This window comes from Rhinolophus sinicus, chromosome 11, assembly GCF_057876585.1.
Source record: "Rhinolophus sinicus isolate RSI-liver-muscle chromosome 11, RSI-T2T, whole genome shotgun sequence".
NCBI classification, from domain to species: Eukaryota; Metazoa; Chordata; class Mammalia; order Chiroptera; family Rhinolophidae; genus Rhinolophus; species Rhinolophus sinicus.
The window spans coordinates 25,199,015-25,216,095 of NC_142511.1; the positions used below are offsets into that span (position 1 = coordinate 25,199,015).

General features: G+C 41.4%; 1 protein-coding gene across 5 annotated transcripts in view; it reads left to right on the forward strand.

The window, feature by feature from the left end:
• Positions 1-17,081, forward strand: part of SLAMF1 (signaling lymphocytic activation molecule family member 1) — a 34,859-nt gene that overhangs the window by 10,441 nt on the left and 7,337 nt on the right. For 2 of the 5 annotated variants that reach the window (XM_019718158.3, XM_074322150.1), the window contains exons 3-5: positions 932-1,216; positions 10,318-10,416; positions 14,721-14,794. In XM_019718158.3, coding sequence (XP_019573717.1) covers positions 932-1,216; positions 10,318-10,416; positions 14,721-14,794 — 458 coding nt within the window. Of the gene's footprint in view, positions 1-931; positions 1,217-10,317; positions 10,417-14,720; positions 14,795-15,645; positions 15,742-17,081 lie in introns of all 5 variants that reach the window. The other 3 variants (XM_088801796.1, XM_019718159.3, XM_019718160.3) reach the window with 3 other exon arrangements.

Below are 17,081 nucleotides of genomic sequence, written 5' to 3' on the forward strand. Positions count from 1 at the left end.
AGGTACCGGAGATTCCTGATCACTCTGACAGTGGCCCTTGGCTCAAGGCTGCCAGGAGCGTGGAGAATACACATCATGCACTTTCCAGAACAGTTCACTGCCTTTATGATATCTAGTCACATTTTGTGATCAAATTCTTACCTTGGAAAATATAGTCTCTGCAACTATAGTGCTTTTCTCAAGTCAAAGAAAAAGGCTGGATTTTTGAGTCAGACAGACTCAACTTGGCTGTTTAGAAGCTGAGTGAAATTATGTAACATCTCCATTTTTCTGGGACCTAGTTTCCTCATCTATGAAATGGAAATAATTATAACTAGGGTTGTAATTGTTGAGAAAGTTTTTGAGAAGATTAAAGAACATGACGAATATAAAGTTCCAGCATTGTGCTTCTCTTATAGTAGTTGCTAAATAAATAAATCATTTCCCGTTGCCTTGCCTATTTCATAGCATTAGAGTGAGATAGGTTAATAAAGCCTAAGGCTATCTCTACTTCAGACACACTAAAGCCCTGGACACACACACAGACACGTTCACAATAGATGAAATCCCACCACTAAAGAGTCATTTTTTTTAGGTCTAGGAGGTAATATTTTAGTCAATGACAATTAAACCCATGGGATATACTCCAAGGATAGAATACAGGAGAGCAACCTAGATTAGGGACACCAGAAAAGGTAAGGGAATCCCTAACAGTAGGAGAGAACTAAAAGACAACTTTTTCTTCTCTGTTTATTCCAAGGTGGTCCAGGAAAGGATTATGTGGGGAGAGAGGGATGGTGCAGAGCAGTACATCCTCACTAGAAACAGATCACATTGCAGACACAGCAGGAGGGGAAGTGTCATTAGGCTGCATTTTCTTCTAACAAAAAGTCAAGTCAGAATTCCAAAGGGTTCATTTCAGTGATGGCTCCCTTCCTCCCCCTCCTGACAGAGCAGGTCTCCACTCCAGAAATTAAGGTGTTAAACTGGACCCAAGAGAACGGGAACTGCAGCTTGATGCTGGCCTGTATGGTAGAAAGGGGGGACCATGTGACTTACAACTGGAGCGAGAAGACAGGTACCAACCTGCTGAGCCCAGCCAACAGCTCTCACCTCCTGTACCTCACCCTCGGCCCTCAGCATGCCAACAATATCTACATCTGCACTGCGAGCAACCCCATCAGCAATCGCTCCGGGATCTTCAGCCCAGGGTCCAGATGCAAGTTGTATTCCTCAGGTGAGTGCCCTGGTGGTGACTAGTGTGCCACATTAATGATATGGGCTCAGTCCCCACCTGGACCAGTCGCTCTGCTTCCATAGTTGTAGACTTCACCTTGGTAACAACACTTTGCATTTTCTCTATAGTTTATAAAAACCTCCCATGTGCATCCAGGGAGTGCTCTCTGTGCATAATGACCAGGGTGGCATTATTATACTAAGTTCACTGTTGAGGAAACCAATAAGAAAAGATGGAGGCAAATCCAGAGCCCAGGTCTCCATGTCGTGATCTTCCTTTTCTCCTCCTGCCTTGGCTCCAGTCTGCAGGGATGGCTGGGTGAGCGAGTGCGGGTGGCAGATCCTGACTCCCATGTCCCTATTGCACTAATGGTGGAACAGTTCTACACCATCCATAACTATTTATTGACTACCCAGGCTGTAGGAAATTGGGGAAAGATATGACACATGCTTTCTGCTCTCCAGTAACATGTTGTAAAGATAAGACATGAAATACTGGCTCAGCAATGAAAAGCAGGATATAATAAAGGGCCACATTTTACAGACAGGACTGTGATTCCCATAGCAGGTCAGAAGACCCATTCAGTTTTTTGTCTAAGGTCTGGACTGGGAAGTTTGGAAAAAATGATAAATGATATAGCACTTTATAATTGGCAAAGCACTTTCAACTACCTAATGAGGGTCTTTTGACCCTCACAATACCCTTACCAGATAAGTGTTATCATCTCCTTCATTTTACAGATGAAGAACATGAATCTCATGGCATTTAAGTACCCTCCTCAAGTTTCCTCACGTATAAATTGTAGACTCAGCACGTAAAACCGAGATCTTTGACTGCTCTTTCTCTAGAAAGAAAAGCATCATTATTCTGTTATCAAAAGGAATGGAGGGCTGATTAAGCATGCCCACCTAACCACTTGAGGTTGGAAACAAGATAGACCACTGACCTTTTCACCAATAGATTTTGTGTCCATGCCTCAGGTAGGTTCAGGGACAGAAGGACCAGGCACTGGCCCTGCAAGGCATTACTTATGTGCTAACATTCTCTCTGCATCCACCAGGAGTCTGCCCACAGTAGACTTGGTGTTTATATGAGGGATTTCCAGATGATCAGGGATGAGGGGACAGGGGAATCCAGCTAGGTTACGCCCTTCAGCCTAGCACCTCAGAAACTCCCCTGAGGTATTCCCGGATGGACTGCTGGAAAACTCCTATCTGGTCTCCAGTGTGCAGCTGAGATTTCTTTGGTGAACCTAACCTGTGTTGTCTCCCCCAGCCATTTATGGCAGAGTCAACCATCTGCCCACCTACTAATTATATCTGGCTGCTTGCCTACCTTGCACACAAACTACATTCTGAGGCTACCCCCCATTTCAGAATTCCCTCCCTGCCCACAGTCATTCAGAACATGCTGGCAGGACCAAGAAAGCAGTGTTGCATAATTTAGAGTTTACAGAATGTGGTCCCCGAGGTCCTAGACCCAGTGCTGCCCTTTTTACTTACAAGGATAAGTCACTTAACCTAAGACTTAGGTTCTTCCTCTAAAATAATAACTGACAGGTTTTCATTGTTTACTATGTGTGACTTACATGGCCTCTCACTTAATCCTCACAGCAACAGAGTAGTATTAGCATCCTCACTTTACAGATGAGAAAATAACTATATAAAAAGGTCACACACAGAGCAAGTGACAGAGATTAGTTGTCTGATCCTGGAATCCTCATAGGTACTAGTGGAAGAGATAATACACTTAAAATACCTTATAAATCATAATAAAAATGTGTTGCTGCTTTTCTTGGAGCTGTGGAAGCAGTAGCCTTTACCCCTGCACAGCCCTCTCTGGTTGTAGCAGCCCTCTTAGAGTGAAGGCATGGCACCAGATATTTTACCCTGGTTATCTCAAAAAAGAGGGAGAACTCTCTTCGTGCTTCTCAATGTGGTTTAACAAGAATTTATTTAGTACATTCCAAAGTCGTGGTAGGCCATAAAGTATACATTCAGGCACTTGGCTCAAGATACTCTAAAGAAACATGAAGATGCCCTTACCCATGTAAGCTAATTTAAGGACCAAGTATGCAGTAGCGTGAACCAGATTTACTGAATATGAGGAAGGCTCCTGGGAGATGTGGAGAGACAGGGAAAGCATAAATATGGTGCCATGGAAAAAGCCCTTTCAGGTTCTCAGCTCGGTCATAGCGAACTACCCAGCACGGGGCAGCCATTTCACATTCTTGGGGCTGTTTTATCGTCTGTAAAATGAAAAGGGTGAGCTACTGAAGTTGTTCCCAGAGCTGATATTCTATGACTCAGCTGCCATGTACATTAGTAAGAAATGCTAATGAGGGGTTACCAAGGTGAAGGTGTGTTTGTGTTGCTAATGCTGTTGTAACAAAGTACCACAAACTGGTGACTTAAACAATAAAAATGTATTGTCTCACAATTCTAGAGGCTGGAAGTCCACAATTAAGTTACTGGCAGGTCTGGTTCCTCCTCAGGGCTGGGAGGAAGAATCTGTTGCAGAATTCTTTGCTTGGCTTGTAGATAGCTGTCTTCTTATATATCTTTACATTGTCTTCCCTCCATGCATATCTCTGTCCTAATTTCTCCTCCTTATAAGGACACTAGTCATATTGGATTGGGTCCCACCTGTAATTAGTTTTCTAGGGCTGCTATTACAAACTACCACAGACTGGAGTTGTGGGGCTTAAACAACAGAAATTTATTTTCTCACAATTCTGGAGACTAGAAGTCCAAGATCAAGGTGTTGGCAAGGTTGGTTTTTTCTGAGGCCCTTCTCCTTGGCTTCTAAATGGTTGCCTTCTTGCTGTGCCTTTACCTGGTCTTTCCTCTGTGCATGCACATCCCTGGTGTCTCTTTGTGTGTGCAAATTTTCTCTTATTATAACACCAGTAAGATTAGATTTGAGCCCACCCTAATGGCTTAATTTGAATTTAATCACCTCTTTTAAGACCCTATATGCAAATATAGTCATATTCTGAGGTACTAGGGGTTAGGATTTCAACATATGAATTTTGGGGAACATAGTTCAGTCCATAACACCACCCTAATGACCTCATTTTAACTTGATTACTTCTGTAAAGATATTGTCTCCAAATAAGTTCTCATTCTAAGGACTTCAACATATGAACTTTTGGGGGAAACACGATTCAACCCATAACACAAGTAGAGATCCCTTCCTCTGCCTCCAGGGATGGAGAACCACAGCATGTCAAAACCAGATCACACAGCTTGCTTGTGGTATGCTGTTTCCAATATGCCAGGTTGCCTAACTACTGAAAAGAGTTTTATTAATTCATTGATTTGTGTTTGATAATGAATAATACTAATGCTTAGTTTGAGAAAACATTTATTGAGGTTCGACTATGTTCCAACATTGTGCTAGCATGAATAACACAAAGCTATAAATGGTTCAACTGAAAGGAAATTCCCCTGGAAGTTCATCTTGAAAAGAGGACCCCTTTCAGTAGACTGGCAAAAAGCTGGCTCAGCAAGTCTGGGGTAGCTCAGTGAAAGAAAAAGCTGATACCTGCCAGTGAGCTCTCGAGGCGCTCCCTCTCTACCAAGGCCATTTTTCAAGTGGGGAGACCCCATTGTTGCAGAGTCACCTAGATGTTTCATGCAAAGGGGCAGGCCCCACTCCATGTTACTCCCAATCCAGCAAGCATGACAACAATGATGGAAGGATGGAACCTGGGAACCTTTCATGGACCAGAGCCTTGTCATGGTGGCTACACCTGCTAGAAGGGAAGCTGAGAAAGGCAGTCCTTAGCTGGGCAGGCACGTAACTGAAAAAGACTTGTCCATGGAGGAATGGGGTAAATGGCGCTGGCGGCACAACCGGCAGCTTCTGCAACACAATGTTGGCTGGCATAGGCAGGTAGAAGGGATTTTTCTAGAAGCTATGAACTCTGTAAAAATCGTTTACTCTGATAGTCCCAGATCTTCAATTAGTACCTGGTTTGTAAGCATCCTTCCCCCACCCCCAATTCTGAGTGGAAACCGCCACCAACAAGAAGGTATCTCTTGCAGATGGTTGACTTCTTCAAGTAGATGTACATCACGGGCAGTCTTGCTGACAGAACCACATGAAAGGCAGGAAGGAGATCTGGCATTCTCAGACCGTTACATTAGCATCTCAGTGTCTCCTGGGGCAAAATACATTTGTTTCTCAGATTCTTTTTTGTTTTCTTCTTTATCTCCTTTAAACATTAAGGTTTGGGGACTTGAGGAGAGAAAGGAGCTTTTGTGTTTCTGTGGCAGCAGACCTTCAGAGACTGAAAAAAGGCCCTCCAGCCTTTGCTTGGAGGCATGGCAACATGCCATGTTATTATGTTTAAACCACAGCCAATAGAGTAGAGGACCAAAAGGTGGAGACTCGTGTAGTACTCTTCATAAGTGCTTCATGGCACAGGAGTTCTCCATCAGCCTGCTCAGCTCTCTCTAAAAAGCTGGCGGGGCTGGGGGATTGTACCAAACTTGTTTAAGAATGTTCAAATAGGGTTTCTTTGTGAATGAGGAATGAAGCCGGTAGACCCTAGAACAACAGAACAACTTCAGTCTGATCTCTGAGCATCGACATCCTGAGAGACCTCTCTCTATTTCTGAACCAAAAGAGGAGAGCTGGAGTTTCTGCCACAGGAAATGGTGGTTTGAAAATGGGAACACAGGTGGTGCTGACAGCACAGATACACACTTTCCTCCTGGTTCCATGTTGTTATTATAAAGCATATCCCAAGTAGGTCATTTCTCATTCCCTTCTACTCCTGCCCTGGTGAAGGTGACACTGCATTCCTTCTGAGACCTTCTTATGAGTATATTTAGTATTCAGATAATTTTTAGCAAAAAGGTACATAACAGTCTTCTCCCAGCTTCATTCTTTGGCCTCTAATTTAACTAGTTCATCATGTATATATTGAGTGTCTCTCTGCATTACATTGTATCAGACGGAATGGGGGATGCAAATAAAGCATAAGGTACAGAGTCGATTTTCCAGGAATTCACAATCTAGGTGAGACTTTTATACCTTATTAGATAGAAAAATATTAGCATATTAAAGAAAATGCTACTAGAATTCCCCTTTGGAAGAGAACCGTGTTTGTTTAGTATAACAACTTAATAAATTCTAAAGGGAAGAAGGTGAGACTCACCCCCAAAAATCTGGCAGTGGGTAGATGGTTCTGTATGAGAAAGGGGGAAGACATTACTGATGTAGATACAGGAAGAGACAGAAAAGGTCTGAGCCTCTCTGGTAGTGGAAAGCTGCTTGGTTCATGATGGACTCTACTCCTTGTGACCCTTCAAATCTACAGTAGAGGATTCAAACCCACAAGGTTCTTAGCGTAGGTTTTAGGTTTTGGTTTTGGTTTTAGGGTGTGTGTGTGTGTGTCTGAAAACTGATGAAGGTGCTGAACCTTGCACCCAAGACAGCCCAGACTAGAGCAAGTAGAGCTGCAGAAGCAAAGACTTAAAGGACCACAAGGAAGTCATTGCCAGAAATTACAGAAATCATGGGCAGCTTGAACTCAACAAGCCATAAAAGTAACTTTTTGTCTATATTTACCCAAATTCCTGAGGACACAGAGTCCCTGACATTTAGTTCCCATACAAATATCATAATTAGATAGTACCCAATAGATGAACACCAAGTGCAAATAAACTTGGGAAGCTAGACAGGTAGGGAAACTAAATCATAAGCAAACAACAGGATAGGGCTGAAAGCATCTCTGGACATCAGTGAAGGGATTCCTTTGGACTTGAGATCAAACTTATCTCCTTGTCCTTCCAATCAACCAGCAAGAATTTACCAAGGACCTACATGTGCTAAGTACTAAAGAGCTGCAAAAGAAGTAAAGAGATGGTCTATAGCCTCCAAGAACCTAGCAGCTAGTTGGGGAGTTCAGGCTAGTGGGAGGAGTTAACATTATTCACCACGTGCTGAATCCCAGGTATTGCTCTCGCCACTTTTCATACATTATTTCATTGGTTTATCAGAACAGCTCTGTGAACTGAATATTATTATGCTCATTTTGCAGATGAGGGAACTGAAGCCCCAAAGGGTATGAGCAGCCTATTTGAGGCCACAGAACTATCAAGTGGTAGACCCAGAATTTGAATCCGTCTGTCTGGTTCCAAATGCCTTCATTGAAAATGGTCTCCACAGCAAAGATGATGTTGTCACAACTCAGGTTCTAAGATGCATGACATAAACCAAGATTATGGCAGAGTCCAAGGGAGAGGGAAGCATGGGAGATAGAACAGTCAAGAAAAGTGACAGAGAGGAAGATTGGCTTGGCAGTCAAGGCTGGGCAGGCCTGGTAGACAGCTGAAGGTACAGCAAGGGAAGAGGAGAGAGCGTGGGGTCAGGAATGGGCAGGTGTTGGATGGAGGATGGTGAAGGGGTGAGTTGGCACCTCAGAGAGCGTTTGACTCATGAGGTCTCCCAGATATCCCAGCCTGCCATTGCTTTCTTTGTGGGGGCCCCATCTCCATAAACTAAAATACAAACCACAAAGTCTGCAGTTCTCACCTCACCCAACTCTGCCATCAACTTCTTCTATGACTCTAGGTACACTCGTCCGAGTCTATTTCCACAGCACAAAATTAGTGGGTTGGGTGACATAAGCTCTATAGTTCCTTCAAGGTTAAGAAAGCCTATGGTCCTGTAACTTAAATCCTCCAATAGATTCATATTACACTGTATCCAAAGACTAGGGGAAAAAATTAAGGCTTGCAAAACCTCTTTCCAGGACTTTGGCCAGGTTGCCTTTCAGATGTGGCTGGGCTGGCAGAAGTTGGTCATTTATGTTATAGTACAAGGGTAGCATATGACTTTCATGCTCCCGAGACAGTGGAAAAGAAAGGGCTGGAGTTAGTATGTCCTCTGGGTCTCAATAATATGCCCCAGTCATTGTTAGTTTACCTGAGTAGCTGTCAGCAACAGGCCCCAGGGGACAGGAGAAAGTTTCACTTGGCAGGCGTTAGTAATGCAGTTTTGTTATCTGTTATTTTCTGGTTTTAGAGGCACCACTTTGTTTGTTGGTTTTATTTTATTTTTATCTCAAATGAAATTTGAGAAAAACATTACCTTTTAAAATGATTTAACTGGTTGAAGCGTTTGTTCTTAGACTAACTGTTGTTTTAGAAGGTCGCCAAATACATGAGGGAAAAAAAGAGGAAATTGTCTCAAAATAGGAAGGGCTACTATAACAATTTTCTGATCACTTCCATGGGCTGAGGAGACATGGTGTGCTTAGGCTGCTGCCTCTGCTTCTTATCTTAGGATGTGACAGTTTTCTCCACAGGTACCTGGTATTGACAACATAAGCCCTGGATAATCGCTCTGTCTCGCTCTCTATCACACACACACACACACACACACACACACACACACACACACACACACCTGCACAGGGGGTTCTCAGCAACCATAAGCCATTCAGAGTAGTCATTTAGAGTGGACCTGCTCACAGAGCAACTCCAGCCTCAGCAGTGATTCCATGCTCAAATTTCACACTTTATGTAAATTCAGGAGTTTTATTGCAACTCTGCTTGTCCTCTAGCTTTTTCATCAGGTCATATGACTGCTGAAGTTGGTGTCTGGAAGAGTTAAAGCATGTTTAATTGGGGGAAGAGAATCTATAATCAAGATGTTCACACAGCCAGTTCAGTGAGATTCTTTGGGATGACTTGATGTCTGAAAGGCCTAAAAAGAAAAAGAGAAGTTTTTCAAAACCAGGAGGCAACTTATGGTTAGCTATCACGCTGCAGGTCCACTTGGATCTTAGTGGAATGCCTTTTTATATTTTTTATCAATTCACGGAGACTTCAGTCTTATCTTTGGCCAGCTCTGTAGACATCTGAATTGTCTGTAAGCACTCTACTCCTTTGCCACCTACCTATTCCTTCTTTTCAACTTCTTCCCAACAAATTCATCACAGGTTCAACAATAGGCTTATTCCATAATCATCCTACAAGTTACCTTTACACATTAATGTCAACACCTGGTAGTATATTATTTAGAACATTAATGCTATTACTTTCCGTAGCACCCCAGTGCTTCAGGATGGTCTCCACTGTTCATTGCCCTGGTGTAACTTATTCCAAGCCCATAACTCTCTTTGACTCTTCAAGAAGTCTGTCTTCAGTATTCAGCCATGTTTCTACTCCTGGTCCAACTCTAGTTCTAGGTCCAACTCCACACCTGTTTTCGTATCCACAAAATGGGAGTAATGAGAGTACCTACCTCATACGATTGTTGTGAGGATTAAATACATTAATACACAAGGTGCACTGAAAAAAAATCCTGCCTCAGAATCATCTGTTATTATATTATTGTGCTAAATGTCTTGTTTATTGGGGCAATAGGTCTCAATCACCGTTTTCCAAAATGCTGTTTCTAGTTCAGAAGGATTTGGTGAAGTGGGTAAAGGAGAGAAAGCAATAAAAATTGGCTCTTTGATTTTGAGCCTCGGTGACTGGTACTCTAGAGACAACATTAAACATGGGAAGGATTGAGAGGAAAACGACATGCTTTTATTTCAGTTCAGGTCTAGTGGGTTCAAACAGTTATTTGCATGGATGGACAATAATAGCACCGCTATGTTTATTTTTGAAAAACGAAAGTGGGTCTTTCTTTCTCTCAGTGTCTCATGAGAATGATGTGGGATAGTATGGGGACAGCACGTGGAGCCATCGTGTTCTCTTTATTAAAATGGATATAGAACACATTAAATATTTAAAAAGAGAAAAACTGGGCAGAGACGTTGACTTAGCAAAGATGAAGACAAGTTTGATTTTAGACATGTGATGTGGTAGTTGAAGTAAAAATAAAGCATTTGAATAGAAAAATGTTTACAGAAATTAGGAATATGAAAGTCAAATATAGTAAGAGAATTGAGGATAAGAAAACATATATGGAAATCTTCAGCCTAAAGCTGATCTTTAAAACCTAGAAAATCAATGTCTCCCTTGAGAGAGAATGTAGAAAGAGAACTCGAGGCACAGGTCCATCCTCCCCACTTCAGTGTAGGATGTTTTTACACTCACAGCACATTTGAGATTGCCCTTTAACTTTTTTTTCAGTACCAACACAATGGGGACTGTATGCTGGGCTGTTCTTAGGGGGCATCATTGGTGTCATCATGATTCGCCAAGTGGTAAACCTACTGTTGAGAAGAAGAGGTAGGTGTCTGACAATAAAGAGATGTTTATCAGGCTCTGTGGTAAGCAGGGGACCTCTCGCCACAAGCGCCGACTTCTCTCTCCACTTTAGCTTTCTGCAGGGAGCACGTTTGCAAAAACACTAAATAAACATATCCTGGGACCTTGTTCAATTCAGTCTAATTCAAAATGCCTTGATCCCCTATACTGATCTATGGGGATAAAAAGAGAGATGAGTCATAGTTAACTAACATGGGAGACATTGCACAGATAATTTAAATTCAGTATAACAAGCACTGTAGTAGAGGTATGTGCAGGATGCTGAAGAGGTCCAGATGTGAGGCTTAACAATATTCACCAGGAGCAGAATTCAGAGGATTCTTGGATCTCATTCAAGAAAAGTTATAATTACTGACTAATAAAGGGACATTATAAAAAGATGTTTTTACTCAAAGGTTGAATCCTTTCTATAATTTATCTTTATCCTTAAGATATCCCTCTGAGAGAAGCATGGTAGTTGTTTCTTTGTGACTTAGCAGTGGGCTAACAGGGGCACAGAGAGGCTAAATGATTCATGCAAGGTCACCCACCTGGTTGGCGAGGGAATCAGAACTATAACTATGTCTCCCAACTACCAGGGTGCTTTCCACTGGGAAGGCCCACAGGTCATCAGAAGACAGCAGAGGGAACACTCTTTACTAAGATTTTAGTACAAATTCTGACTCAGCTTGGGAAAGGGTGTGATTTGTGAGGTTGCTTAAAGCTAAACGAAATAGTATAGAAAGCAGCCCATGGTAGATTGAAACCATTAAAGCCAGTTATTCCCTTGCAGTTTAAATGCCTAGAAGGAGTTTCTCCTGAACTCTCATCCAAATTGTCCTATAATCCAGTGTCTCAGGGCAGTGTAATCCCCTCGGCCATAACTTGCCTCACCCACTCACACTAGAGTCAGAAGGTTCTGCTCCCAGCCCAGGACATAGCCCAGGCTGGCTTTACCACGGTGAAGAGAGAGCTTGAGCCTCATGCCACGACCAAGCTGATGGCTGATCTCATTCTCCGAGTAGATCAGTGTTCTCCACATGTAACCTTCCTGGAAAAGCCCTTACCTTAGCACTCTAATGTTGGTTTTGCTTGTATAAGAAAAATCTAGATCACAGCACAGCTGCCTACTTTTGTCTCATTTCCTCCATCTAAGAGCTAGCCAGGGAGGAGATGGGGGGTGGGGTGATTCAGCTAGAAATCATAAGGAGAGACTAAGGGGGTGGCGGGGGTGGGGGCAACTACATTTGGCTTGGATAATAACGGCACAGTGACACACCAGGGCTGAGAAAACTGAGATTAACACACCCACCTTAACCTAGTTAGTGAAAAGTGCTGAGATCCTCACCCACATTTTTTCCTCAGCTACATTCTGCTCATCATGTGGTTGGTTCTGAAGAGACTAGTACTCCCCATCCCACTACAATTCCTTACCACCGTCCCCAACACACATATCCATCCTCGTCTCCAGTCACCATGTATTTCTTGTAAGCTGGGGACACAAACACCCTGCCTCAAACTTCTAGAAAAACCTATCCTTAATTGCTGTGCCCTCCAAAAGACTCCGCCTAAAAGGCTTCTGTTGGTAGTTTCTAAGGCTGCCATCTCCAGAATGCAGCCGAACTCTGAAGGTTTTCAAATGGACTCTGGTAATTTCATATCCAGAATACACTGGTGAGGAACATGGTCTTTGACATTAGACAAACATACTTTCAAATGTAGACTTTGCCTCTGACAAGCTGCATAACCAAACAAATGACTCAAACTCTCCTCTGTAAAATGAGGACATTATATACTTCATAGTATTCTTGTGGGGGACCTGTGATCCATACACAGAAATCACAGAACACAGCAGCTTCCGTGGATAGATGGTAGTTAGATACACATACACACACACACACACTCACACACACACACACGCACACACGCACCTCTTAATGTAGGTGAGTTAAAACATCAATGTTTAAGTCCAATGGCCAGCAGAGAGCAGTACCGGAAGAACCTGGGACAGTACCTAATTTTAAAGATTTAAAATAGTTGAAATCATGGTAACATAACAACTTTATGCTTCAGGTGAGAGTTGAAAAGGACATTGGATAGTCTACATCTTCATTGTGCAGTTACGGTACGAGAAGAGACCCACTTAGATGACATGTTTTGTCCAACGCCACACAACTAATGAAGACTAGAATGTAGGTGTCCTAATTCTAAGAACTTTTTCATTAGACCAGAAGGCCTCACTAACTTTGAGATGCATTGAGCTGGCTCCTGCAAACCTGGTCTTGCACTGGGAACAAAATAATGAGACTAAATGATCTTGATCCAGAGGCGTTTTTGAGAAGCAACGTTTAGCCTTACTTGTTCCATCTGTGTGGCCATTTAGGACTGTCCCAATTCTAAATTTCAGCTGAGCTGACCTGTAAGACTGGAAGTCCTTAAAGAATGGGGTCTGTTCTCTGTTTGTTCCCCTACAGCACCTAAGACAGTGCTGGGTCAGTGCTTCTAACTTTGCAAACATTCATGGATTTGAACTAAATGGATATATTTCACAGAACTAACTTGCATCTTCTCTGTTACCTACTCTGATCACCCCAATTCTTCTCTCTCTCTCTCTCTCTCTCTCTCCTCAGCCAGTATAAACCCTAACCAAAATAGTGCAGTTGGAACCACCAGCACCGCATGCCACACCCACACAAGAAAATCATGCATTGACATCCTCTGAGGTTCCCCAGCGGCTGCCCATCATTTCCTCCCCAAGGATCACACCCTCACGCCACATGGTCCACTACCCTCTTCACATACATATATACTAGGCCTTCCCTTTCAAAGAAAAATATACCTCTCCTAAGTGCTATTCGCTCAGAGACATGCTTCTAAGTTTTTTAAGAGGATATATTCATTGGTGTCAAAATAAGTGTACCCTAAAGACTTTGTGTGATTTGGTTTGGGTCTCCATTGCTTCTGCCTAGACTTTGTAATAGTCCCAAAATAGACCTCTATTTTTCAGTGTCTTACTTTCCCTCCACCCTTCTCACTGCTACATGATGCACGCAAAGAATACTATGAAACATTAGAAACAATGAGATACATGGAAAATGTCCTCAACACATTATAAGTGAAAAGGTCAAGTTATAGAGAAGTATGTGCAAAAAATTTACATTAAAATTTGCCTAAAAATATCTGTGCAAGTATAGCAAATATCCGGGATTGCACTGTCTCATATGGTAGTCACTAGCCACATATGGCTTTTTCTTTTTTTTAAATTTAAATTAATTACAATGAATCAAATTTAAAATTCAATTCCTCAGTTGCATCAGTACAGTTCAGGTACTCAATAGCTTCCTGTGGCTACCATGTTAGACTACAGACACGGAATATTTCCATCACTGCAGAAAGTTCTATTGCACCGAGCTGGTCTGGAAGCATCAAACTGTTAAAAGTGATTACTTAGGAAAATGAATTGCATTGGTTAATGGAGGAGAGGGACATACTTTTTACTCTATAAATTTAAATTTTTGTAACAAAAATGAATTATTCCTATCATTTAAAAAGAAAAATTGTAAAATTGGTTAAAAACTAAAATGTTCTGCAATTTATTACTTTCTAGAGACCTTAGGCTCTGAACAAAATTTCCAGATGGTAGGCACTAGAATGACATTATAGCTTTAATTTTTAAATAGTTTCAAATGGATCATCCTTCTTACATTTCCTCCCTGCTTCACTCACACCAAGTCCCATTGAAACAGAGACGCGAGCAAACTGTGAGTACAAAAGCGGTATAAAGAACTTGCCCTGCCCTTAAAGAACTTAGAATCCTATTAGAAGACCAGCTACACATATCAAAATGTAGAGATTAAAATAATTAAATGGCATACCAATCACACCTAACATGTATTTGGAATTTATTAGGTTGGTGCAAAAGTAATTGCCTTTTTTTCAGTTATTTTTATCCCTTTAAACCACAATTACTTTTGCACCAACCTAACACTATGTGCCAGGTACTATTCTAAACACTTTACAAGTAATATCTCATGTAGTCATCACAACAGCCCTGTGAGGCAGGTATTTCAACCCCATTTCACAGACAGGAAAATAGGCCCAGAGAGATCAATAACTAACCTAATGTTGTATGAGAAATGTGCAGAGGGTTTGGGACTCAGTGCTTTGTTCCTATGGTACTCTTGGGGAAGGTCAATATGCTATGGGGTTAAAAACCAGACAGGTCTGAGCAGAGAGTTCATGCTGGGGACCAGAGAGAAATAAATACGATGGTTTCTTTTCCCTAGGTAAAGCAGACCATCACCAGCCAACAGTGGACGAGAAAAGCCTTACTATCTATGCCCAAGTCCAGAAATCAGGTGTAAGTTCTATACTTTCTTTGTCTGGGGTAGACCTGTCATGTTTCCCTTGGATTGTATGTCTGATATTCATGGTTCTACATGGTTTCTGAAGCAGGGGAAATTAGGGAAGCAGAAGTCAAGAACAAGAGCTCTCTAAAAGGGCATTAAACTTCAGTGTCAGATGGGGCTATTTGTTAAAGAAATAACGGGAAACACTGGGTAATCTTCTGGTAATCTGTTTCTTCATAGGAAAAAAATGAGGAAACTAGAAAGATATGTTATGTGACTCCTTCTATCTCTGGCATTCTAGCATCTGCAGTTCCATGTCATCAAACTCTTTCCTCTAGAGTAAAGGGTGTGGCTTGAGGAGAGAGGGAAAGGTTTAAAAAGGCTATGGTGTGCTGTGTTGGTCTGAGCCAAGTTCAGATGTCTGCAAAGTGCCAAAGAGACCAGGAAGGAGGATCTTTAGGACTCTGGCTAGAGACTCTGGATGAAGTGATGGAAGATGATACGCAGCCTGGAGATGAAAGAAAGCAAAACTGTGATGGAGTAATCGTTGGACTGAGATAGAAGAGGGATGGAAACACTAGAGTCATGGTGAAGTTGAGGAGCAGATGTTAGAAGAGGGAGGATAAAGGGATTATGGTTAGCTATGAAGATACAGTTTTTCAGACATGAAGACAATCTATGTGATGTATATGCCAGAATCTGACCATCAGGGTGTAGAGAAAGCAAATTCTGGAGTAAAGGATGAGAAGGCAAAGAAAGCTTTGATTGGCACCTTGGAAAATTGCATCAGATGACAATAAATGCATTTCTGATAACCGGAAATGAACTCTTGGACAAAGCTCTTATTTCTGCTGTCCTCTAGTGGCCTGAAGGGTTTATTACACAGGCCATGTCCACCACTGAGACCCAAGCTCCATTTAGAGTCCCAAGAGCAACCTCCACCCTTGCATTTACCGTGGTGCCTAACCTACTACTCTAGCTCATGTTGTAAGCATCCTTCTTTTTACTGTAAAGTATGCCATATATACTAAAAGTGCACAATGTATGTTTCAGCTCAATGAATTACTGCATCTTGATATCTAGTAAAGTAAGTCTTCCCACCTTGTTTTTCTTCAAGAGTATTTGCTAGTCTTGTCCCCTCGTATCATATATATTTTAGAATCAGCTTCTCAAGTATTGCAAAAGGGAAAAAAATCCTATTAGGATTGCATTGAATCTACAGATCTATTTGAGGAGAAATTAGATCTTGCAGTATTGAGTCTTCCAATGCCATAAAACTACCACTCAGATCAAGGAACAAAATATTGTCAGCAACCTTCAGAAGACCTCCTTGGGCTCCTCCCAATTACTATCCTCTCTCTCCTACCCTAAAATACCCCATCCTGATTTTCTAAAAAATATAATTTAATTTTTTCTTTTTTCTTGACTTTATAAAAATGGAATTCTACAGTATTTTTCCTCTTATATCTGATTTCTTTTGCTTAATATTACCTTCGTGAGACTCATACATGTCTTTGAGCTTAGATAGAATACATTCATTTCCATTGCTTTATAGAATGTCAGTGTATGAATATACTAGAATTTATCCAGTTGACTATTGATGGACATTTGGGTTATTTCCAGTTTGAAGCTATTATGAAAATTGCACTATGAACATTCAAATGCATGTCTCTTGGTAGACACAAGCGCATATTTTTGTTGGATGTATACCTAGAAGTAGGATTACTAAATTGTAGAGTATGCATATCTTCAAATTGACTAGCTAAAGCCAAACTGTTTTCAAAGTCGGTATACCAATTTGCTTTTCTACCAACTACATATAAAAGTTTTCAGTTGCTACACATTCTAATCAAACCTTGGTATTATTAGTCTTTTAAATTTTGTCATTTTGTTGGATACAGCTTTTATAGTTTATTTTGAATTCTCCTAATTATTAAGGAAGTTGAACAATTTTCCGTATGTTTATTGGCCATGTAAATGTCCTCTTTCTTAAAGTGACTGAATCACTTGCCCATTTTCCTTTGCATTTCAGCCTTTTTTTTTATGGCTTCGTATAAGCTCTTAAATATTTTTTTAGCTTTTTGGCAGTTCTGTGTTAGCAAATATCTTCATTCTGTGGCTTGCTTTTGCAGTTTCTCAGAGATACCTTTTGATAAGGACAATTTCTCTTTTTTTTTAGTGTAGATTTAGTAATTTCTTCCTTTGTGTATAGCACTTTTTGTGTCCTGTTTGAGAAATCTTTCTCTATTTCTAGGTAATGAAGATATTCTACCATCTTAAAGGTATATGGTATATCTT